Source organism: Leptodactylus fuscus, chromosome 7 (assembly GCF_031893055.1).
Source record: "Leptodactylus fuscus isolate aLepFus1 chromosome 7, aLepFus1.hap2, whole genome shotgun sequence".
In the NCBI taxonomy this organism is placed as follows: domain Eukaryota; kingdom Metazoa; phylum Chordata; class Amphibia; order Anura; family Leptodactylidae; genus Leptodactylus; species Leptodactylus fuscus.
Genome location: NC_134271.1, coordinates 101,394,641 through 101,421,396, shown reverse-complemented (window position 1 = coordinate 101,421,396; position 26,756 = coordinate 101,394,641). Strand labels below are relative to the sequence as shown.

The 26,756-nt window shown below is 43.0% G+C and overlaps 1 protein-coding gene across 1 annotated transcript in view; it reads right to left on the bottom strand.

Moving 5' to 3' along the window:
* Positions 1-26,756, bottom strand: part of TDRD9 (tudor domain containing 9) — a 132,895-nt gene that overhangs the window by 6,201 nt on the left and 99,938 nt on the right. The window contains 6 exon segments of the mRNA XM_075282639.1: positions 2,825-2,921; positions 5,165-5,274; positions 7,614-7,684; positions 10,866-11,018; positions 18,288-18,548; positions 19,196-19,285. Of these exon segments, the coding sequence (XP_075138740.1) occupies positions 2,825-2,921; positions 5,165-5,274; positions 7,614-7,684; positions 10,866-11,018; positions 18,288-18,548; positions 19,196-19,285 (782 nt within the window).

Here is a 26,756-nt window from a genome sequence, read left to right as displayed (position 1 = left end):
GTGAGTGGTGAGGCAGCGCTGCCTCCAGAACCACCCCAAGATGTTTCCAGAGCATCTTCTCTGCCTTGGAAACATCTTAAGGCGGCCCTGGAGACAGCGTTGCCTCACCGACCACCTATCGGCAGCAGCGCTGTTCCACACAGCCTCCCACAGCCTGGCCCGAAGCCTGTGCTAGCAGTAACAGGCTATTACTACTATAAAAGTAAGGGTGTGACTGGCACCCTAGTGAACCTACAGGGAAGGGTCCCAACCCAGAATATATATGAGCCTACTAGGATCCTTTATTCTCAGGCTATTACTACTACCACAGGCTTTGGTTGGGCCTATATGGTAATATCCCAGACCAAGTGACATCTGGGATATTACTGCAGACCAGTGAAATTACCACTCGAGTCAATACGGTAATTGACTCGACCGTATTGACTCGCTGCAGTGGGCCTCTGCTCCAGTCCCGGCCCCCTCCCCCGGCTACAACACACGCTGGGTGATGTGGCCACGTTAGCTCAAGTCCGCACCCGGCGTATGTCGATGACTTCTTACTGCGTTTCAGCACAGGTGGCGTCATCACACCCCCCCTACGCTGAGACGCAGGAGCAGCCACGGGAGAAGATGAGCCGTGGCGGCAGCGGGAGCAGCAGCGCGAGGTCAGTAAGTATGAGAACTTAATTTTTGTTTGTCCCCGGGTCTGCTCACTTCTGACCATAAGACTTTGGGCCTGTATAATAATGCCCCAGACATCTGGGGCAATATCATACAGGCCCAAAGCATTATGGTAGCAGTAGCAGCCTTTTGTCATACAGGCCGAAAGCCTGTGCTAGCAGTAACAGGCTATTACTACTACCACAGGCTTTGGTTGGGCCTATATGGTAATATCCCAGACCAAGCGACATCTGGGATATTACCATATAGGCCTGAAGCCGGCTAAGGTTAACATGAGCACAAACAGAATGTCATGTATTTTCCCCCCTTGGCTTATACTCGAGTCAATATGTTTCCCCCGTTTTTTCTGGTAAAATTAGGGGGGTCGGCTTATATTCGGGTCGACTTATACTCGAGTATATAACCGTAATTATGGAGGGAGCTTTCTCTACAGATACAATAAATTTAGGACTATAGTGCAACGTGAACAGAGCAAGCAATTACTAATGCTAGTTGGAAACCTGCACATGTGAATGCTGCTCAGCCACTACGCCATTAACAAAAGGAGACAAAACTTTCCAGTTCTTCTGATCTGAAGGGGTCAGAGCAGTCAAACCAGCAATATGTATAGGGGATAACTTGATAAGATAGGAATACCCATTTAACCAGTTATTAGCTGTACAGTCTAGTGATGACAAAAGATACTCCCACTCTTGGTCTGGCAAGAAACGGCAGGGACATTTGGCCATTGGCAGCAATGTTAGTTACTGGAATGGGACATTTACACTAATTCCTGCCTTACATTAATTTTCTAATTACTTTTTAATTATATTCAGACACTCCTATAAAATGCACCTCTTTGTTTCTAATCTCAAGACAGTTCTGTTTTGTATAGATGTTAAAGGGGCTCTATCATCAAAATTATGCCCTATGAGCCCCACATATTCCTAAATAGACTTTAAAAAGGCTATTCAGGCGCCGCTAATGGTATTTTAAAAGCACCCACCCCCTCATTTTAAACTAATACCCTAAAAACTAATATTGAAATCATACTTACCGTGCACGGTGGGCGGTTCGTGCACTGGTGGACATCATCTACAGTCCCGCCTTCCTCTGGTGTCTTCTTCCAGCGACGTCCTCCAGGGCTCTTTCTTCCACGCCTTAATTTTCTTTTCTTCCGGAGGGTTGTGTTTAAATCCCACGTGTGCGCAGTACCACTCACTCTGGGACACTACTGCGCACGCTCCGGCGCCATTTTTGTCGTAGTTTTAAGGGGAAATGAGCATACTGAGCATGCGCAGTTCCCTTAGAACTACGTGAGCTTACTGCGCATGCGCAGTACGGTTTCAAACTCCCAATGACAAAAATGGCGCCAGAGCGTGCGCAGTGCGCTCTGGAGGGAGCAATATTGCGTACGCACAAGACACAACCCGTGGAAAGAAATGAAGATGAAGGCATGGAAGAAAGAGCCCAGGAGGACACTGCTGGAAGAAGACACCAGAGGAAGGCGGACCGTAGATGACGTCCAAAAGTGCACAAATCCACCACCGTGCACGGTAAGTATGATTTGAATATTAGTTTTTAGGGTATTAGTTTAAAACGGGGAGCTTTTAAAATACCATTAGCGGTGCCTGAATAGCCTTTTTAAAGGCTATTCAGGCATATGTGGGGCTCATAGGGCATAATTTGGACAATAGAGCCCCTTTAAGGATAAATACACAAGGCATGCCAAACATCTTTAAATACTGTAGTCTTGCAAATGAGACTTACAAGTCTTCAAACGTTTCCAGCCCTAATTTTTTTTTTATTTTTGCTAATGGCCTATCCACAGGAAAGGTCATCAGTATGATCTGTGGGAGAAAGGCATCAGGACTCAAAGAGATCAGCTGTTCTGGCAGCCTACTTTGGACTAGAAGCTGCTGCAGGAGATGGGAATGCTTTTACTATTATTTGCATATGCTTCCTGTCCAATGCAGCAGCTTCCAGCACCTGTAGACTGCCAAAAAGCTAATCTGTGCAGAACCCCACAGAGCAGATACTGAGGACCCATCCTGCAAATAGTATGATAAATTAATCTGGAGCCAGAAATCTCCTTAAAGGCTGAAAAATTGCTCCCCACTTTCTAACAGTAAAAAATCCAGTATTAACACAATCAAGAAAAGTCTACTGCAGAGCTAGCATATACCTGAGCTCTATTACAGGAGCAAACAGCATGCTGACAAGTGCCGGCAAACCAGGGATGGATGGAAGCAGCGAGGTCTCTCTTAACATGAGCATTGACCCTAGGAAAAATGACAGCCATGATAGAAAATAAAAATTTAACCACGTGAATAATTTTAAATTCTATGCCATTAGACACTACAGTATACCTGACAAAGAAGTTTATTTTATTTTGCAGGATCCATTCTTTGCATTGATTACGGGGGCTTTAAGCAGCATGGAAAAATGCAGAAGCAAGGTGCAAGGGTCATGAACCAATGAAAAAAAGATAATCCGAGGGATCTCAACGACACTGGTTACAAGTATCCACAGGATAAACCTTGACATGTATGCTAGGTGGGGCCTGAATCTATGTTGAGAACGGAGGTACCCTAAGCTACCTAGTGGAGTGGCTGCTGTATACAGGTGAGGAATAAATGGAGATGCAGCTGCACATTTACTGCTCTGTTAGTTATGGAAACACCCCACAGAGTGGGCTATTGTAAACCCATATCTATCAGACATGTCTAAGGCCTGGTTCTCATCTGCCTTCGGTAGTCCATTCAAGGAGTCTGCATGGGGACCCCCCGAATGGACTACCGCATTGACAAGCGGTGAGCAGTGAAAGCACACACAGACCCTATAATGGGGTCCGTGTGCTTTCCACGCGGTCTCCGTACGAGTCATGCAGACAGGAAAGTATATCATGAAGTACTTTTCTATCTGCATGGAAAGCACAAGGACCCCATTATAGTTTATGGGGTCCGTGTGCTTTCATAAGCTCACCGCTTGCCAATGCATTTGGTATTCCTTTCAAAGGGGTCCCCATGCAGACTCCCCGAACGGATTACCGAACACAGATGTGAACCAAGCCTAAGTTGGGAATACCTCTTTATGGCTAAGGCTCCATATAGCGAGGCTGCAGTCAAAAAGCCCTGCATGAAAAACTGGGAAGAAAACCTTGTGGCTTTATTGGAAGGAAAGCAGGAGATTTGGAACACTTCACACAATAATCTAAGGACTCGGTCACACGGGGCAAGAGGGGGCGGATCTTGGCACTGAATCCTCCTCAAAATCTGCCCCCTCACAATAGAGGTCTATGCAGATCACTAGCGTTCTTTTTTCTGCTACCGGTTTATTCACGCTAGCAGAAAAAAGATGTGAGCTGCCCTTTCTTCAGGTGGATTCCGTGGCTGATTCAGCCCTGGCATCCGCCTCACGGCAGCACCCTCTGTACTGGGCCCATTCATTTGGTCCTACTTCGGAGCGGAAACCGCGACAGTTGCATTTTGGCCCTATTCTGACGTGGCTTCCCACGTCAAAATCAGGACCAAAATAAGCGGTCCCTAGCCCCGTGTGAATGGGGCCTTAGGCTGATACCTATGAAGATATATTGTCAAATTAATTGGCACAAGCCTATGGATCAACTTAGCTGAAGCTGAACTCAAACTTAAATGGATGCTTATGCTTTGGGTGTGTGAAGAGAAAAAATGTTTTGTTTTAGGTTTACATGTGATTTCCTCTACGTAACTTTAATGCTGGTACTTGAGTTCCCAGATCTGGAGTGAATGTTCTATTCCTGCTTCTTATACCTTCCTCTTCTCATTAGGCTGGCCACCTAATGCTCCCTTTTCCTACTATTTCTGGTCTCGCCATCTGGGAACAATGTACCAAAACTAAGGAACTGTTCACAATAAGATGGATTGTGTTTTTGTATACTTACCTGCAGTAGTGGAGCTGCACTAGGGTGTGTCTTTCCTAACCTTATAAGAAGCAAGTCTGCAGAAACTCCAGAGTTTTATAGAGAAAACTGCAGAGGATTATGGGAAATGTCTATGGTATAAAAGGATTCCATTAGACAGCAAGCTGGGTGTTGGAGGAGTTGACATGGTGAATAGTCTGTGGGACTACAACAGCCTGAAGTGCAAGATTTTTGTTGTACACACTATGGATATTTTCTAAAGAATATTTTTTTTTTTTGTCAAAAATTAGACTTCCTAAAATAAACGCCTTTGGATTCTTTTCATCAATCAAGGTCTGATTGTTTTTTGAAAAATCCCATGCTTCACAGAGTGCAGTAGCCTTGCTGAAATACTACAGCTCAGCTCACATTTACTTGAGAACAGCTGATATGTGGGGTTGTGGCGCCTCCACTGATCTAACAATCGATGACCTATTCAAAGTATGGATCATTATGTAAAAAGACAAAAAGCCGTCTGTGTATACACCAACACTGAAGGAATAAGTGATCAGCCATATTTACAGTATTAATGACCAGGTTTACAAATCACCCACCAAGGAACAACGATAAAACCAAGACACATACCGGTTGCATTAACAGACAATGATGCAGCGACAAACATTCTCTGGTGAGTTGCCTCTGGAGTGTCATTGAGAACTACTGAGTTAATACTTTCTTTTTCAATCCACACTGATCTAAGAAAGTAAAAAGATTACATCAAAGGAAACAGTCATAATTATTAAAGAAAGACGGCTTCAGAAAACAGAGCTTTTTATAAAAACTTCAAGTCTCAATTTCAGTGGTTTTCTTTATTTTTCATCCAATTACAAAAATACATGATGTAAATTTTAGTGAAGGTAATCTTCATATTGGTGCTTTATTTGCAAGTGACCCACTCCGTTCTGGTCTTCAGTTGTGTCATGAGGCCTACATCTTCTTAGGTGAGGATAGGAAGTCAGTTTTTTCTACTAATTTATTTCTATACCATAAGGCAGGCATGTCAAACATGCGTCCCGAGGGCCGCATGCGGCCCTTTACAGGCATATGTGCGGCCCTCACAAAAGTCTCAAACTTTGTCTCTAAACTTTAGAGACAAAGTTTGAGACTTTTGTGCGCGCCGCAAATGTACAAAACTCACGATCAGCACTTCCAGCTCTTCATTCATTGGCCCATATCCTTGCATATGACCTGCTTAAGTGATCAGCGGCTGCTGTTCACGTAAGCAGGTCAATATGCAGGGATATGCAGCGCTGCACCTCTCATGAAGCGACCGCTTCAGGCGGCGCTATGCCGGGGCCCCGGGGGGGGACGGCATTTTTTGACCTAAGCCAGTCCAGGACAAACTGTCCTGGACTGGCTTAGTGTCACCGTCTCGACAGGGAAAGTGAGTGGTGGATTGGGGCGATCTTGCTGGACGCAGTGCTGCTCCAGCGGCCGCCCCTCACCCTTCGCAGAGAGCAGGTCTCCCTGCCTGCTCCGCTCTGCCCCCTCCTCCCTCCTCTCCGCCCCCTCCTCCCCACATGCCGGGTGACGTGGCCACGTAATCAGGCCCACACCCGACATGTGCCTGCGTCCTACGTGGTCTCACAAGACCGCTGCGCAGGCTGAAGAGCAGAATCAGGTAAGCTTCTGCAGAAGAAATTGTGATTTTTCAAGTATTTAACCCCTATCCTACGTATAGGGGATAAATACTAGATTTATGATGATGGGGGGGTTGGAGTGCTGGGGAAGGGTTGGGGTGCTGGGGGAGGGGGGCTTTTTGATGTCTGTCTGGCCCTTCCTTGGGCTTGAGGACTGTTTTTTTTTTCCCACCCACCTTGTAATTCTTTCACTTGGGAGTTAATTGGAGCATTACAGTCTGTAGTGCTCCTATTAACCCCCAAGTGCAAGAATTGCAAGTGGGTGGGAAAAAACAGTCCTCAGGCCCAAGGAAGGGCCAGACATCCAGAAGCCCCCCTCCCCCAGCCCCCCCTTCCCAAGCACCCCCCCCCCCCAGCACTCCAACCCTTCCCCAGCACTCCAACACAATAATGGTGTCTGCCAGCTTTAACTGAGGTGCCATTTTACCAGCAATCGCAGGCACCCGGAGCAAGATTCAGGGCCTGCGTGCATTTTTATGGCAGCCGGGAGCCTTGTGAGGCTCCAGCCTGTCATTCTATACTTTCTATTGTAGGCTTCTCTATGTAGCCTGCAATAGAAATGCTGGATTTTTGCGATGCATGGTATTAGTGATCAGTCCCCTAGGCCCTAGTCATTAGCTGCTGTGTGCGGCCCTCGCAACAACCTCTTGTTACTCATGTGGCCCTCGGGATACCCTGAGTTTGACATGCCTGCCATAAGGAGTCCCATCAAGGCTCTCAGGAATAAAATAGAGAAACCAAATCGCTGTGCATATGATGTGCTAGCTATACCCGCGACTTCGTCCGTGGCCGCCTCACCCCTTGTGTGCCCCACCTGCAGTGCCACCCCGGCCGCCTGCCTCTGCCTTGTGGGTGCAGCGGGCCCGTCCAACACCAGTGCGCCCATGACCCCCCCACACCTTGCGCCCCGCCGGCCCACTTCCTCTCCTCCCGCCCTTGGCTCCCCACTTTTTTCCCTACCCGCTCCCCCATTCCCTTGCTCCCTCCTCCCTTCCGAACCTGTGACCTCGGGCCCCCTTACCCCCCCCTTTCCCACACCACCCTGGGCCCCCTTTTCCCTCCCTTCTACATACCCTCCCCCACCCTGTGCTCCGTTTTTGCCTTTTCCGGGTGCCATTCTAGGTATGTGCAAAATTTCATTGGAAATCCGTTCGGCTGTTGCGGCGTGATAGTGGAACAAACATCCAAACTTTCACATTGGGAAGGATAAGGATAAGACGCTGTGTCAGTTGGAAAGTCTTATTGGTGATCATATAACAGAACTAAGGGCCAGAATGATAATTCACAAAATACAGCCACTACAACTTTCATCATAAACCAAACAGGAAAAAAAAAGAATAAAAAAATATATGTGGAGGTGCTACTTTACCTGGTACTTGATGGTAATTACGTACCTGAATTTGGAAACTCTCATCATGCTATGAAACTGGACTTCATAGGGGTGAAAGGGACCATGAAGAATAACCTGAAATGAAAAAGAGTAAGCAGTAAACACCAAAAATGATCTACATAAATTTTAATGAAAATGGAGGCACACTTCTGTTCTCTAGCGTGATTTGAACTATTTCATATACTGTTGGTGGAACAGTTAACCATGGCAACCATACCATGCCAAGATAGTACTAAACACAAGGCCAGTTCTTAAATTAACCTATAAATCCAAGGTCCACAACACCCTGACACACATGGCAAGAGTGGCACATGAGGCATATTTTGCAGGCATGGCAGCCCCACTCCATGAAGGTGTGGCACTTAGGGGAATTCGCACATCAGATTTGTTACTTTTTAAACAAAATTGCTATTATTGTACTCTGGGGAGCAACAGAAATAAAAAACAAAGTCAAATCACCACCTCAGCGCAGATACCTGTTCTCTTTGGCAATTCTGCCCAATGTCAGATCGCTGATAGGGCCTCAGGGTTACGTCGGCGTCATTACACATGATGACACAAATGTGATCCCTGAGACCCAATCAGCAGTGGCTGACAACAGGCAGAAGTGCGAAGAGAACAGGAAGCCGCGCTTGATTCCAGGGAAGGTGAGTAACTTTTTAATTTTTTGTTTGTTTCTTTGTTTGATTGATTAACTATCTGGGGGCCTCTGCTTATTACACTCTGGGGTCTGAAGAGAATCCCAAAAATTTCAGGTTTGGCTGAACCCCAAATTTTTGAAAAATTTGTTGGGACCACTATGGGACATTATACTGTGTGGAGGGGCCGCTATGGGACATTATACTGTGTGGAGGGGCCGCTATGGGACATTATACCATAAGGAGGGGCTGCTCAGACATGAGCCACTACGGATCATTATACTGTGTAGAGGCCACTATGGGACGTTATACCATGTGGAGGGGCAGCTATGGGGCATTACATCATATGGAGGGGCCACTATGGGACATTTTGTATAACTGTGTTTTTGTAGAAAAAAAAGTAGGCAGTTTTCCAATTAAAAAAATGGTATATATTTTGTGTACAAATCTAGCATGTGAATGCAGCTTTAAATTGACGTGAAAGTATCATTGGCCTAGGACTAGATACAGCTATTCCTGCTTTCCGATACATTGTGTCCGCACTCTAAGGGTGCTGTCACACAGTTTTTCCTGGACATATACATTTACCACTAATTCAGGGCTGCACATGTACTTTCATTGCTTCTAATGGGAAAATACAGATGCATCTCAAAAAATAGCAGTAAATGCACACATGCAGAAACATTGTGGCAGCACTTCTCTGTGTTAAGGTTTATGGTATATGACTTTAGTATAGGTGTTGTCAGTCTTACAATTATTGCATGGCATTCAGAGTACCTCTTCTTTGATGTAATTTTTTTTTTTTTATTTAAATTGGCGTGCTGTACAAAAAAGGTTTCCTACCACTGCTATACATTAATTTTTCCAAATATGGTCTGGTTATGACTAGAGATGAGCGAACAGTGTTCTATCGAACACATGTTCGATCGGATATCAGGCTGTTCAATGTGTTCGATTCAAATCGAACATCACGTGGCAAACTCCAAAAAAATTTGATTCCCCTCCCATCTTCCCTGGCGTTTTTTTTGCACCAATAACAGCGCAGGGGAGGTGGGACAGGAACTACGACACTGGAGGCATAGAAAAAAATCGGAAAAAGTCATTGGCTGCCGAAATCAGGTGACCTCCATTTTAGACGAATAATGGATTTCAAATCCGGGTCATATGAGAATGTGAACTTTGTGACTAAGAGACAGGGATAGCTGTACAGGCAGGGATAGCTAGGGATAACCTTTATTTAGGTAGGAATGTTATTAAAAATAACTTTTTGGGGCTCTATCGGGTGTGTAATTGTGATTTTTGTGACATAAACTTTTTCCAATAGGAATGCATTGGACAGCGCTGATTGGCCAGAGTACGGAACTCGACCAATCAGCGCTGGCTCTGCTGGAGGAGGCGGAGTCTAAGATGGCTCCACACCAGTCTCCATTCAGGTCCGACCTTAGACTCCGCCTCCTCCGGCAGAGTCAGCGCTGATTAGCCGAAGGCTGGCCAATGCATTCCTATGCGAATGCAGAGACTTAGCAGTGCTGAGCCAGTTCTGCTCAACTACACATCTGATGCACACTCGGCTCTGCTACATCTGATGCATACTCGGCTCTGCTTCTGCATCAGATGTAGCAGAGCCGAGTGTGCATCAGATGTAGCAGAGCCGAGTGTGCATCAGATGTAGCAGAGCCGAGTGTGCATCAGATGTAGCAGAGCCGAGTGTGCACACTCGGCTCTGCTACATCAGATGTAGCAATCTGATGTAGCAGAGCCGAGGGTGCACTAGAACCCCTGTGCAAACTCAGCTCACGCTAATAGAATGCATTGGCCAGCGCTGATTGGTCGAATTCCGTACTTGAGCAGAACTGGCTCAGCACTGCTAAGTCTCTGCATTCGCATAGGAATGCATTGGCCAGCCTTCGGCCAATCAGCGCTGGCTCTGCCGGAGGAGGCGGAGTCTAAGGTCGGACCTGAATGGAGACTGGTGTGGAGCGATCTTAGACTCCGCCTCCTCCAGCAGAGCCAGCGCTGATTGGTCGAATTCCGTACTCTGGCCAATCAGCGCTGGCCAATGCATTTCTATGGGGAAAAGTTAGCTTGCGAAAATCGCAAGCTGACAGGGATTTCCATGAAATAAAGTGACTTTTATGCCCCCAGACATGCTTCCCCTGCTGTCCCAGTGTCATTCCAGGGTGTTGGTATCATTTCCTGGAGTGTCATAGTGGACTTGGTGACCCTCCAGACACGGATTTGGGTTTCCCCCTTAACGAGTATATGTTCCCCATAGACTATAATGGGGTTCGAAACCCGTTCGAACACTCGAACAGTGAGCGACTGTTCGAATCGAATTTCGAACCTCGAACATTTTAGTGTTCACTCATCTCTAGTTATGACTGCATTTGTACCCATGGAGTAGAATTAGGTCATTCTGTCAATGACTGACAGAACAATATAATTTTGTATAATATGCATAGTAGAACATTTGATTGTTGTACTTCATGTTATCTGGTTTTATTGAAGTGCAACCGAAAATATATAACAGAAATATATGATGCATTATACCACAAGAAACTCAACTTCTAAATCCATGTTCTAATGAAGCACCCATTTAGAATATGCGATTTTCTTACCTTACTGTTTGGAGAACCAAATTGATTATTCTGGTAGCTTTCCAGCAGGCTGTCAATGAGATCTTTTTCTTCTCTCTTGTTAAAGCCCTGTCTGTTCATCATCTCACTTTTGTTACTGGCACAGAACAGTTCAGTCAGCACACCATTGCTTTGCTGGAACAACAGAGATGTTTGTGAAATAATGAGAATACAACTAAATCACTACTTATTACGATCACAGCTATACAATTTTCTGCCATTTTACCAAATTAGGCCGCCTTCACACGATGTAACGTGCCGCGTGATGTGGCACGTATACGGCGTGTGAGAGTTTGCGCGCCGTAAAAGCTCCCATTGATTTCAATGGGAGTTAGGATCGTATACACCGCGTTATTTTGCGGCCGCAAAATAGGATCCCTTTAACTAAAAGCTCACAGAAGACAGATAATAAGCAATATGTAATCACCTAAACAGGTGAGATCCCTAGTTTGGGGATTATAACTAAATTCTACCCCAACACTAGTCAAATTTCCAGAATGCTCTAAAATGATATGTCCTAAAGATCAGAAATACTCCCATTGCTAATTCCACTGCATTTCAAGGTCCTTGCTGTCCATTGAGCAGTTGTGAAAAGGAGAACAAATTGATCAGGACTCAAGGTGCTTCCTGCTGCCTACCCTTCTGCAAAAGTGCCAGACAGTGGCTGAACGTATTAATCTTAGGTGGAGCTACAGGAGATTCTGGTATTCAGAAGATTATATCGACTCTAGATCAGACCTGGGCAAAGCCCGGCCCGCAGGTCATATCCGGCCCTCTGACTGATTCAGTCCGGCCCGCACAGCTTGACTAGGGATGTGTGTCTAGGGGGCGTGTCTTATTGCCGGCAGAAGATGGAGACATGTGAGTGTGTCATAAGGTGCTGAGAGATGTAAGGTGAGATGCAGGGTGGAGAGTGTGTGTGTGTGTGTGTCTATATGTGTCTGTCTATATGTGTGTGTCTCAGTAACCTAGGGGCAGAGATGGAAGGGGAATGTTATACTAGGGCAGAAATGGCAGATGGAGGGGGGGCATGAAACTGGGGGGGGAGATGGAGGGGGGTCATGAAATGGGGCAAATAAAGGGGGATATGAAACTGAGGGAGAAATGGAGGGGTGACATGAAACTGGGGGTAGATGAAGAGGGCACTTAAACTGGGGGACATTAAACCGTGGAGGAAGCTGTAGGGGGACCTGTCTGCCTCTAGTTGCCCCCAGTTTAATGTCACCCTCCAGCTACCCCTACGGTTTAATGTCTGCTTCCAGCTTCCTGATTTTAATGTCCCCCTCTAGTTGCCCCCAGTTTCATGTCCCGCTCCAGATGTCAATTTATTGCCCCCCTCCAACTACCCCCACTGTTTAATGTCGCCCTCCAGCTGCTCCAGTTTCGTGTCCCCTCTAGTTTCCACCAGTTTATACTGGGGCACCAGGAGAGGGACCTAATACTGTGGGGCAGTTGGAAGGGAACATTATAATGTGGGGACATATAATGTACGGGTGACTGTAGGAGGATTATACTGTGTGGGGGCACATGGAAAGATGATTGGGAATGGGCCTTGTCAACGTAGAAGTGGGTGGGGCTAAATTTGCCATGGCGCGGCTCTCTAGCATAGTTTCAATTTCTTATGCAGCCCCATGGGAAAATTAATTGCCCATCCCTGCTCTAGATCCTAATGGTCAATAGAACTTATATCATCTAAACACCAGTAATGTACTGTGAGACCATAGAAGCCAGTGCTGCTGTATGTGCTAGTTTGGTGAGTGGCATATACAATAGAACTTAAGAAATAGAGGTTGAAAAGATCTTTTCAAACAGAGGTATGAAGGTGGACTGTAACCCAAACTATAGGATGCAAAATCAAAAGTTATGATGACAGAGGCATTACCAACTTGACAAATAGAGCTTGTAAATTATTATTAAGCTTACTTGTATAGCACCATCATATTCGACAGCGCTTTACAGACCGTGACAGTCACTGTCAATGTAAGCACTTTGTGTAATTTCATTGCATCTCTGATTTAATAAGGCTGGTCATGCTAGTCCAGTTCAATTTGAATGAATCCTTAAGACAACTGAGCAAGTTACGCTATTTTACAACTAATGCAGCAATCTATGGTCGCAGCATAAACCTATATTCACATGTGTTGCTTTCATCAAATTTTACCACAACACCACAGCAAAAATAAATCATGAGAGGAAAGAAAATTAAAGTAGGGAACTATTTTATGGCCAGTTTACCACAAGCACTCAGTACAAAAACTACCTGGCCAAAAAAAAACTGTTACTTGTCCTCAAGGAAACAAATCCGTCAAACACAGAAAATGACAATGATCTTACATCCAGGGGTAGAAGCCTCAACATTCAGAATAATTAAATTATAACATCCTGAGAATAGAGAACTATAAAAGGGCTATTACTAAATGAAGACCCCAGTCGATAGAACGGTTTCATACATTTCACACATTCATTACCAAAGTGTTGTTTCTGTAGGCATCACACTTGTCACTGTGATAGTAGAAGAAAGGTCTCTTGTCTGGAAGATTTTAGCTGAAGCTAAGGGGATATGTCATGTGTATAGGGAACTTTGTGCAAATTATGAGAAATTTAGAAGAGTCAATCCACAGTGAAATATGTGATGAGCACAACTTGTGGTGGGGAAACACATGAGCCAAGAGGATCTAGCTGTCAGATAGAAGTGCACTCACAAATACACTACTACTAGGATTAATCACAATGCTTACTTAAGAAGCACCAACATACTCAGCAGTATAGCATATATGAAGAGACAGAACAGCAGTATAAGCAATGACACAATAGGCGTGAGGGCCCTGCTTCATGCTAGTTACCAGGCAGTGATACTGTGGTGGGGAGGGAATTCTGAGAAAAAGAATAATAAAGGGGGCTAAACTGTGAGATGTTAGATTAGGGAGTGTCTTAAAGCGGTAGGTTACGTTCAGACCAATATTAAGACCATACTGTTATTATTTGTATAATACAGAGTTGCACAATTTTCCAATATGCTTTCTGTATGAAATCCTCATGGTTTTGTAGATCTCTGCTTGCTATAATTTATTCTGCTTTCTTCCAGTGGATAAAATTCTGACCATGGTCATGTGCTTTATGGTCCATGATCATGTGATATACAAACAGGTGCACAAGCTGATTGCCAGGCAGATGTCCAACTTCTGTGTTGTGACTATAAGGCTGGGTTCACATGGGGTTTTTTGATCCAGAAACTGAAGCGGAGGCCACCTCAGTTTCCAGAACAAAAACCGGGTAGCTGCGACTTGATGCCGTTGCACTGGCCCGGCATCCAGTCGCACACTCCACTCCGGATTAGGACCAATAAATGGGTCTAGTCAGGAGGAGGGAGTGTCTGCTGCTGCTGAGGACTCATCAGCCTTCCCTAACTCTCACCTCCCCCTGTGTACACACAGCACACACTACTCGGTGAACGTCCGGTGCTCCGTGCTCGTTAATTAAAGGGGCTCTATCAGCAAAATCATGCTGATAGAGCCCCATATATGCGTGAATAGCCTTTAAAAAGGCTATTCAGGCACCATAAATGTTATATTAAACTAACACCCCCCCCCCCCCATCTTCAGCCACGCCTCCTCTTCCTGCAATGTCCTTGGGTCCCATCTTTCTCCGGCGCTCGCGAACTGACATTGATTGCTTCTACTACGGCTACTGCGCATGCGCTCAGGCCATTTTTTTTTTTTTATGAATGTCAGTTCACGAGCGCCGGAGGAGGACGGGACCAGAGGACATCGGAGGAAGAGGAGGCGTGGATGAAGAAGACGTCGGACCCTGAATGCCCGCCCACAGTGCACGATGCGTAAGTAGATCACATTCTTTTATAGGGTTTTATTTTAAAACTGGGGGGTAGTTTAATATAACATTTACGTTGCCTGATTGGCCTTTTTAAAGGCTATTCACGCATATGTGGGGCTCTATCAGCATGATTTTGCTGATAGAGCCCCTTTAACATATCAATAAAAACGAGCTAATTCAAAAATGGCTGAGAGGATTACGAAACAAAAGGTATGTTTGGAGCAGCCTATCTAAAGGCTATGCAAATATATGCTTAGATAAAAATAGTTAAATGTATGCAGAAGACGTTTCTTACATTGTAGTGATGTGCAGTAGTGAATGTTTAGTCCAGTGCACAGACAAAGCAGTTTGCAGACATGTGTGGTGACTGTGAGGAGAATCAACCCATCCTATCTCCACTCACTGTGTGAAGAAAGATGAATGGGCCTAATCAGGAGTGAGTCTCGAGCCACGGAATCTGTGGAAAGATCACGCATGCCGCTCCTTTCCCTGCTAGCAGGGGGGGGGGGGGGGGGACGACAGTGAGGGACTCCAATTGAAATGAATGAGAGACGTTTTTACAGGCAGATTTTGAGATGGATTTTGCATCAAAATCTGAACATACCCTTATACATTATTGTACCTTTTCCAGACACCCAGAAGTGCACCTTTCTCTGCACCCGGTAAGATTGTGCAGGACACTTTTATTACTTCCTCAGATGACCAATGTATTAGTAAGCTGGGCACCACTCTCTAACCTGAATTTGGATTGTCATCATGTCCTGTTCATTATCTAATATTGCACTGTACTCATGTCGGTCTTACAAGATTCTCCCTAATACCACTGATGATTCTATTCATCATTATGTTTGCTATACACCATTTACTCTTATGTCATTATGTTATTTTATCATTTTTTGTTAACGGTTCTTTATCCACATTGGATGATATACTGTAACCTTTTTGTTTGATTTTTTGATCCTTGGACTTTCCTTCCATACGGTTCATTGACTGCATGAATATATTTCTTTTCTTTATAGTTATACTGATGAACGTTATGTTTTGACCGAAACGTTTATGTTTCGATGCCTTGAATAAACACGTGATTTCTCTTCATCCCACTGAGTGCCGGAAAATTTCTTCTATATGAATATCGCGGCCAGATGCCTTTTCTGAGCACCTAAATTCCATTATACCAAGTGACAGATCATTACACCCAAGCTGGTGTTACTTATATAGTAATCTCTATAACTTTTCAGACGCAGTGACGCCCTCAACACTACAAAATGTAGGTTTTGCCATTATAACACTGTTTCTACAGAAGTAATTGAATTTTGCCTCAATATCTGAGATGAAATCTTGGCTTGTAAAGCAAACATACAGAACAGATGTCTTGCCTGGGTAATTTTAGTAATGCCACAGGAATCTTCCTTCCGCTTTACAGTTGCCAATCTGTCTGTGTTAATAAATACAAATGTCCAATTGCGTGCCACAACACATTTCCATAGAAAACGGATGATATGACATCTAAACAAATCCTAGTCTGTCGCTTCCTGGGGAAATCCCAATGTTCCATCTAGACAGCTCAAAGAATTTGCTGTGAAATGTCAATCCATCCAAAAGGAGCTCATTTAATTAATTAAAAAATACATGGAAAGGGACTGAGGGATTTTAGATGACAATAAACTTAACTGGAGAAACCAGTGCCAGGCAGTTACTGCCAAGGCAAATAAGATCATGAGGTGCATGAAAAGGGGCATGCATGTATATGACGTGAACATACACTGATCAAAAAAATTAAAGGGACTGTCCAGTTTCAGACAAACATTTACAGCCAAAAGATACTATCTGTATAACAAAAGTTCTGCAATTTTCCAATATTCCTTCTGTATCAGTTCCTCACAGTTTTCTAGATATCTGTTTGCTGTCATTCATTCTGCTTACTCCCAGACCATGGTCATGTGATGGACACACAAGGTCCATAGCTTGTTACAGACAAAGCTCAGTCATCTGATATCTGCCTGGTAACATTCTTGGCCTGCCTTCATCTCTACTCCACTATGCCAACTCTCAAAGTGCCAAGTAGAGCACAGAAAGATCAAAGTGCTGTGTCTGAAATAAAAAGGCTTTTGCAACAAAGATGCGTCAAAACTACTCTCATCGGAAACAGCCCCAGAATCGTGTACAACATATATATAGAAGACTGGTCTGTACTGATGTGAATACATTGCTTTGGCTATGACAAAGCTACTGTCTTACCTCCTTCTCTTTCTGCACACTACTCCCCTTCCCGCTGTGATAGACCTCTATAGAAATGAGTCATCTGACCTGCTGTTTGTCTCAAACAGATAGAGCAGTCATTTTTACAGTAAAAGGCAGTTTAGAAAGGGGGGATAAGAGGCATTTCTTTTAGAGAAGATATGACAGGCACCTAGTTAGAAACTCTATCTAAAGTGTTCACATCCCCAAGGGTGCAAGGTACAATGGAACTCTACGCCAGTTCCTAACCAATGTGAATATTAATATTGATGCAGGGACAGCAGATTTATGAATTCTTGGTCCCTAAGTCAGTTTGGCCATTTATTAATACTGGCATACAATACACTCTTAGTAAAATTGATTCAAGAAGAATCATGACAAGCCATAAAAGATAAGATTATCTTTATGTGCAGACAAAGAGCACTGAAACCACAGACACAAACCCTGTTACTGTTATTACTGTTCTCCAGCACAGTGCTACTTGGCTCCACCTCTATGACTAAAGACTAGCTTAAAAATGAGTGGGGAAGGAGAGACATAGGGTGTCTTTAGTATCACTAAAAAAATGAAGAAACCTTAGTCCTCACATTATGACCCCTACTATTAATATGGTGTGAAAAGTGTATTTGGAAATGGGGTTGTTTTGCACATCTTACTTTTTTGTTGCTACAAATCCTTATTTAGATTTTGTGTAATGAAGATTTACATAAAAAAAAAAAAAAAAAGAACAAATGCAGGGGGAAAAAAGAATCCCAACGAATGTCACTCTTCTCCCAGCTAAGGCAGTTTGAGTACATTTGGGAAGACTTACAACACCACTAGGCTGTTCCGAATGCTTTTACTGTGACACAGGTAAAAAGAAAGTCAGCTGAAGAGTTACTTTCTACAGATGTCGGAGGGGAGGTTCAGGCCTGTTATTTCAACATGACCAATCCTTGGTTCACAGATAAGCTGCTGGTAGGCAACCCTGGCAGCAGTTTAATTCTGTCTACCCAGTAAAAACATGTTTAGCCAAGTGGGATCAAAGTTCTAGAACCCCTACTGATAATGAAAAGAGAAGGAAGGGGTCTTATGTCCCAAATCCCCACATGAACGGAGAATGGTCAAGAATGCACACTGCCACTCCATTCAATTCTATGTTTGTGCCAAAGATAATGTCAGGTGGGAAGTCCTGGGCTGAAACTGTGAACCAGTCAGTAACATATAGGATGTCAAAACCAACAGCACCAATTGCTTAAGAACAGTGGAGGGCTAGATAAAAAAAAACCTTCAACTGTACCAGTTTATTAAGAATGCAAAGAGCTAGAGTTGGTGGAGGTGCTAAAAACTCCTTACTTTTGATTCATAAGACTCCTCAGCAGGTTCCGCAAAACCATCAGCTATAAGAATGTCTCTTATACTGACTTGCTCAACAGTCTCGAAATGTCGATAGACATCAACATGCAGGATTCCGTGTACGATAGAGAAGACTTTCACAACAAGCGTGCATCCACTAACTAGGGAGTTAAACTTGATACTAGCCGCACGACTCCACTGCTCTCCACAAATCAGTGACATTGCAGATGGCCTCATTTTGCAGATCCTGAATTCCAGGGCCTAAAACACAAAGAAATGTTAGTCACATGCCACAGAGAAGATAGATGAGACAGATTTAGGATATATAAAAATTGTGTATGCATTTCACTGCAGTACAAATTGATCTACAGGATCACAAACATTCAGGATTCTATCAGAATTTAGCAAATGTTGAGGCTATTCAGCATGCAGATCTGTGTATCACAGGCTTGTTTACATAGCCATATACGTAAGCCTGGGGCAAAACTCAGGACAGGTCCTATATCATTTTGTAGCCTGTGCTCTCTGAAAAAATTGCGTTCATACATCCCATATCTTACAACCACAGAGTGGCCACACACACACATACACATGAATGTAGCCTAAATCTGAGTCTTCACATTTGGGGAACTGCAGCAGTCCTATTGGCATCTTACTCAAAAACACAGCATTTCTATTGTCAGGAAAACACATCCATAATCAACAATCTAAAGAAATAAAACCAAGAGTGAAAAGCAGAGTTTTTAAGCAAACAAACACACATTAAATATCTGAAGAACATATGTTTCCCTGAGGGGTATCCAGAAGCATTTGCAAAATACTTTAACCATTCAAAAGAAATGATCTCAGAATGTAGACAGATATAGTTCGCCAGTAAATAAGCAAGAAAAAAGGAGCAATTTCCTTGCCTGAAAAGGAAGGTTTAGAAGATGGCTGGGAATTTCTTTGAGAAGACTCAGATCAACTTTTGACTGGTTACCATAATCCACAAAGAAGACCTGAAAAAGATTAACATTGGTGTGATAAGAAAACAATGTTCAGCAAGGTCTACATCAATTTGAAGACTAGACGGCCACAATTGAGGACAGACTTCCAAGCAGTTTTCTGATTTAGACACTAACCTGAGCAACACAAGATTAATTTATTTTGCTCATTTGTACAATACAGCGCCAACTTATTCCGCAGCAGTTTATAGACATTGTGAATCACCAAGTAGGGCTCACAATCTAAATCGCCTATATGCTTTGACATGTTGGGAGGAAATACGAGGACTCCAGCGTTGCAAGGCTACAGTGCTAACCACTCAGCCACCATGCTGCATAAATCTGCCACAAGTCACTGTACAGCGTCAATCTAAAGGTTAAGATTTGTGTAATTCTGTAACTGTGAGGTTACTATGAACTCCCCTGCACGCAGGGTTTGAAGCTCTGCAGTTGGATCACTGGGGTTATTCTTCTAAATATCCCCTGATGAGCACTTATGCGAAACGGGTCAGGAAGGACACATAAATAGGGCTGTAAGGGTCAGTTTTGGAACCGCCCTTGTTAGGGCAGGAGCTATTTTTGGGGTAACTAGGTTTTTCAGTATTGTTCTCCTGCACCCAATGTGTTGCTCTTGCTGCTAACAAGCTGCATGCCCTAGTGTGTGATGCTACATTACCTACTGGAACCTTCCTTTTTTTTTTTTATACACCTTTTTTGTTGATTATGGGGTCGTTTTTTATTGAGTCTCAATAAATATTATGTTTTATCTATTGTATATTATATTGGAAGATCTGTGCTTACGAGTTAATGATTCTGAGATCTGTGAGGAAGTTAATGTTTCTTTGGTTTTTGCGTTTTGATATATTACAGTCATCACATCCTAATAAGTTTCACTATTTCATCTTGCCGTCAGTTAATAAAGAACCTTTCCTGGTCCTGACTAACAGCAGTGTAGGACCGAAGCAAGTTGTGACTCATGGAAATAAGATAATCCTTTAACAATCCGTAAAAGTAAAATGGAGGAGATTCAAAACCCAGAGCCACATGTTGTACGAGTATATGTTTGGTCCATGGACCTAGAAAAGTGAATCATGGTTATGACTGGTTGTTAGCTATGGTGGTAAACAATAAGCAACCTTTATTCACGTAAAACCAAGAAATAATAACTTTTGACAAGACACAGAAACATGAACCTCCCCCTCTCAGGTCTTTGTGGTGGGAATTAAAGATTCACTAACTGGACAGGATACAATGCTCTGAAAAGTAAGCATCATCATTTCACTTCCCCAACCAGAAGTGTAGATAGACAACCAGAGAAACTGAAGTCCAAACCTGATCGAACATCTATAATCGCTATGCAGGAGCCATAAATACATACTTCAAGGGGGGGTTAAGTTAATGTCCACCTCAATTAACTAAGGCCTCAATGCACAGGACCATACACCTGACAGGTCCTTGGAAAAAGAACAGACAGCACATGGATAGCATCTATATGCAGCCCTAGTTTTCCACAGACACTTTCAATAGCATAGACTAGTCCTAGCCATAAAAACTTACATGAATAGAACCTGTTCCATATTTTGCTTAAAGGGGTTGCCCACTTTCAGATCAATATTGACAAACAAATGTGCAATAAAAAGATATACAATTTTCCAATATACTTTCTGTATCAATTCCTCCCAGTTTTCTAGATTTCGGCTTGTTGTCATTCATTCTGTTACTTCTAGAGCAGGGGTAGGGAACGTACGGCTCTCCAGCTGTTGCAAAACTACAACTCCCAGCATGCATACTTGCTCTGCTGTTCTTGGACTTCCCATGGAAGTGAATGGAGCATATTGGGAGTTGTAGTTTCACAGCAGCTGGAGAGCCGAAGGTTCCCTACCCCTGTTCTAGAGGATAAAACTCTGACCATGGTCATGTGATTTACGGTCCATGGTCATGTGATGAGCACACAGGTGCACAGCTGATTACCAGGCAGATGTCTGATTACTGTGCTGTGACTGTAACGAGCGGCACCTGTGTGCTCATCACATGACCATGGACTGTAAATCACATGACCATGGTCAGACTTTTATCCACTAGAAGTAACAGAATGAATGACAGCAAGCAGAGATCTAGAAAACCGTGAGGAATTGATACAGAAAGTATATTGGAAAATTGTATATCTTTTTATTGTACATTTGTTTGTCACTATTGTTCTGAAAGTGGCCAACCCATTTAAGGTTTCTATGGCCAGACACTAATCCATACAATGGTGTTCACTGGGCCATATAAATAAAAGGGTTGATATGCTTTTCATAATTACAGATAACATTATAAAAAAAAACAACCCAACCAAAAAGAAAAAAAAAAAAAAAGAAGCTATGACTGTGTGTGCATGGACCGGGCAATTACCGTAATAGAAAAATAACAGAAATCCAATTTTAAGGGGCGTGGCCTAAATAGTTGCCATTAATAGTAAGAGCGGTAACATGCCCAATTAATCACGATTTTTATTTTAGGTTAAAAAATAAATAAATAAATCTCTGAGCCCTTTTGCAGCCTAATGTATGTGCTCCATTCAATATCCATAGTGTACGGCTGACAGAAACATCCCAGTGCGAGATGCAAGCATAATAAGCTCATGCTCAATATATTAGTATACTGAGAAACAAAAGGCAATAACACATTTATCAGCAATTTTCATGGCTAACTTTTTAGTACCAGGTCTTCTCTACTTCCCTCTAAAGTGTACATGATAAAATTCTGGCTACCTGCAGTCACCACTACGGGAGCTTAGTAAATATCAACTTACTTAACCGCTTTTGATCCCGATCGGAGTGTAAAATCTCTTTTCTATTGCAGGAAAACTAAGAGTATGTTCACACTGAGTTTTGTTGGCAGCGGATTTTGAGGCGGAATCCACCTCAAAATCCGCTGCCAATAACGGCTCCCATTGACTTCAATGGGAGCTGCTCGCTTCTTTTTTTTTCCACGGATTCCGCAGCTGAATCAGCTGTGGCGACCGCGGCTCGAGTCACACTCCAGTGTAGGCCCATTCATTGGAGTGGTAATAGAAATTAACCGGTTAAGGACCAGGCCCAAAAGTATGTTAAAGACCAGGCCTTTTTTTTCAAAACTGACATGTGTCACTTTAAATGGCAATAACTTTGAGACGGTTTAACTTACACAAATGATTTTGAGATTGTTTTTTTCGTAACACATTATACTTCATGTTAGTGGTAAATATTAATCAATATTTTTGTATTTATTTATAAAAAAAACTTGGAAATTTGATGGAAATTTGGAAAAAATTGCAATTTTCAAAATGTGAAATTCTCTGCTTTTCAGGCAGATAGTCATACCACCCAAATACATGAATAAATATTATCTCCCATATCTCTGCTTTATATCGGCATCATCTTTTGATTGTCTTTTAATTTATTTTGGACGTTACAAGGCTTACAAGTGTAACAGCGATTTTCTAGATTTGCAAGAAAATTCTCCAAACCAATTTTTTAGGGACCGCTTCAGTTCTGTAAGGAATTATAAAGGCCTATATAATAGAAACCCCCATAAATCACCCCATTTTCAAAACTACACCCCTCAAATTATTCAAAACAGCATTTGGGATGTTTGTTAACCCTTTAGGTTTTTCATAAGAATAAACATAATATGGAAGTGAAATTTAGACATTTCATTTTTTTTCATTAATACATTCATTTAGACCTAAAATTAACACATTCACAAAGGGTTAAAGGAGAAAATGCATCTCACATTTTGTTATGCAATTTCTCCCGTGCACAGAAATACCCCACATGTGGGCGTAAACTGATTTTTGGGTACACAGCAGTGCATGGAAGGGAAGGAGCGACACTGGGTGTGTGAACAGCAGATTTTGCTGGAATAATTTTCAGGCACCATGCCTCATTTGCAGAGCCCCTAGAGTACCAAAACAATGGAAACCCTCCAAAAGTGACCCCATTTTAGAATCTACACCCCTCACAGAATTCATCAAGGGGTATAGTCAGCATTTTGACCCTACAGTTGTTCCACAGATTTTACTAACATTGGGATGTGTAAATGAAAAATTACTAAAATGTCACTTTATCCCCAAAGTTTTAATTTTCACAAGGGGATAAAGGAGTAAAAGCCCCCCACAGTTTGTTAAACAATTTCTCCTGAACACGGCAATACCCCATATGTGGCCATAGTATGCTGTATGGGTACATTGCGGGGTTCAGAATGGAAGGAGCGCTATTTTGCTTTTGGATGGCAGATTTTGCTGGAATTATTTTTAGGTGCCATGTCGCATTAGCAGAGCCCCTAGAGTACCAATACAGTGGAAACCCCCTAAAAGTGACCCCATTTTGGAAACTACACCCCCCACAGAACATATGAAAGGGTATAGTGAGCATTTTGACCCTACAGCTGTTTCACAGATTTTATTAACATTGGGGCATGAAAATGAAAAATTACTTTTTTTCCAATACACTGTCAATTTAGCCCCAAATTTTTCATTTTCACAAGAGGATAAAGGGGAAAAAGCTCCATAAAGTTCGTTAAACAATTTCTCCTGAACACGGAAATGCCCCATATGTGGTAATAATCTGCTGTATGGGAACATGGCGGGGCTCAGAATGGAAAGAGCGCTATTTGGCTTTTGAAGGACAGATTTTGCTGGAATATTTTTCAAGTCCCATGTCGCATTTGCAGAGCCCCTAAAATATCAATATAGTGGAAACCCCCTAAAAGTGACCCCATTTTGGAAACTACACCCCTCATAGAATTTATCTAGGGGTTTGGTGAGCATTTTGGCCTCACAGCTGTTTCACAGATTTTATTAACATCGGGACGTAAAAATGAAAAATTTCTTTTTTTTCACAATGTATCGTCCATTTAGCGCCATATTTTTAATTTTGCAAGTAGTTAAAGAATTAAAAGCCCCCCACAGTTTGTTACAAATTTTCTCCTGAACACGGCAATACCCCATATGTGGCCATAATCTGCTGTATGGGTACATGGTGAGGCTCAGAATGGAAAGAGAGGTATTTGGATTTTGGAGGGCAGATGTGGCTGGAATAGTTTTGAGGTGCCATGTCACATTTGCTGAGCCCCTAAAGTACCAATACAATGGAAACCCCTCAAAAGTGACCCCATTTTATAAACTACACCTGTCATGGAATGAATCAAGGGGTATTATCATTTTGTGCCTAAAATGCTTCCAAAAAATGAATGTCCAAAATGAAAATTGAAATTTTGAAAGAAATATGCCATTTCGGTGCCCAATACGTTGCACCCACTTTGTGTTGTCAGAGACCTGCACTCCTAAAACTATTAAGGGGCCATCCCGAGGGGCAAAAAAAATATATATGTGGGTGTAAACTGCTGCTTGGGTACACAGCAGGGCTCAGAAGGGAAGGAGCACTGCGCTTTTTAGCTTTTGGGGTACAGATTTAGAGGGACTTTCTGGGGGCCATGTTCCTTTTGGAGAAACCTGGAGGTAACTGTAAACCCCATTTTGTAGGGGCAAGTTTAGGGTCTCTGCAAAAGTGTCATGGCATCCAAAAACCAAACCATCTGTGCTCCAAAAACCCAATAACCCTTCTGTGTCCGTCTGTGCCCTAATATCAGTTTATAACCACTTATGACATTACGTACGTTATCCCGGGTACACCAGTGTCATACATGTGCCCTAATATCAGTTTATACCCACATATGACATTACGTCCGTTATCCCGGGTACACCAGTGTCATACATGTGTCATAAACTGTAGTTTGGGCACACAGCAGGGCGCAGAAGGGAAGGAGCGCTATTTTGGTTTCTGGAGCACAGTTTGGTTTTTGGACGTCACTTTTGCATTGTCAATAAAGTGGAATTCGCAGACATGTCACCCTATTTTGGACACTAGCCCACTGATGGGATTTATCAAATGGAGTAGCGAGAATTTTTAACCCTTGAGTGTTGCATTTATTTAGTTTCCAGAAATGAAATCGCAACTGATAATGAGAAGTTAAAAATGAAAAATTTCCAGAGATTCGCCATTTCAGTACCCGATATGTTGTGCCCAACTTATGTCAGCAGAGACACTCCAAAAACTGGTAAGCGGGTGGTATCCCGGGCACAACAGCTTTCAGAGCGTTCATCTCTGATACAAGTCGGGCATAACATATTACGCACTGAAATGACGGGTTCCTGGAAAAATGGTCATTTTCACCTCTCACAATCAGCTTCGTATTCATTTATGGATAATAAGTTATAGCAAAACTTGGGGGTTAAAAATGCTGTCTGTACCCCTGGATAAATCCTTCAGGGGTGTAGTTTCCAAAATAGGGTCTCATATGAGGGGATTCCATTTTACTGGCGTTTCAGCTCTACAAAAGTGTCATGGCATCCAAAAACCAAACCGTCTGCGCTCCAAAAACCCAATAACCCTTCTTCCCTTCTGTGTCTGGCTGTGCCCTAATATCAGTTTATTCCCACATATGACATTACGTCCGTTATCCGGGGTACACCAGTGTCATACATGTGGCATACATGTGGCATAAACTGCAGTTTGGGCGCACAGCAGGGCGCAGAAGGGAAGGAGCGCGATGAGGCTTTTGGAGTACAGATTCAGATGTTTGGTATCTGGACGCCATGTCATGTTTGTAGAGCCTGTAAGGTACCAGAAAAGTGGATTCCCCAAAGGAGTGACCCCATTTTGAAAACTGCACCCCTCAAAGAATTTCTCAGGGGGTGTAGTGAGTATTAGTATCCGGACGTGACTGCACGGCGGATGGCGAAGAGGGAATATATAAGCGGTGCGGAAAACATTGCAGACACCAAATTCTCTACTATGTCCCAGTAGCTCCTATGATTGGGGGAGTCACTCTGGGGGTCACTTTGGGGGTCACTTCTGGTGTCTGTTCCCTCATAAGCTGTAAATCTGGGGTGTCCCCTGATATTCGCTCGCACAGCTTATATATTCCCTTCCTGACGCCGCCAGTTGTATTCTAATAATTTGGCGATTTTGGGGTTTTTTGTCTTCACATTGGTAGATGCTATATTTTCTTTATTCTTTTGGTGGCGTGGCCATATAAGGGCTTGTTGTTTGCGGGATGTGATGTATTTTGTAATGACACCATTTTTGGGTGCCTACAACATACTGAATACATTTTATTAACTCTTTCTTGCTGGATTTAAAAAAAAAAAAAAAAAAATCAATCCTGGCATTGAGTTGTACCCTTTAAATTTTGCGCCATGCAGCGTACAGTATAAGTAACATGTAGCCTTTATTCTGTGGGTCAGTACGGTTACGGCGATACCTCATTTATAGTATTTTTTTATGCGATACTAATTCTGCAGAACAAAAACACATTTGGGGACATAAATCAGTGATTTTTGCATCGCCATCTTCTGAGAGGCGTAACATTTTTATTTTTCGGTTGACAGTGTTGGTTGAGGGCTTATTTTTTGCGGGACAACCTGCGCTTTTTATTGGTACTGTTGTGGGGTGCATATGAT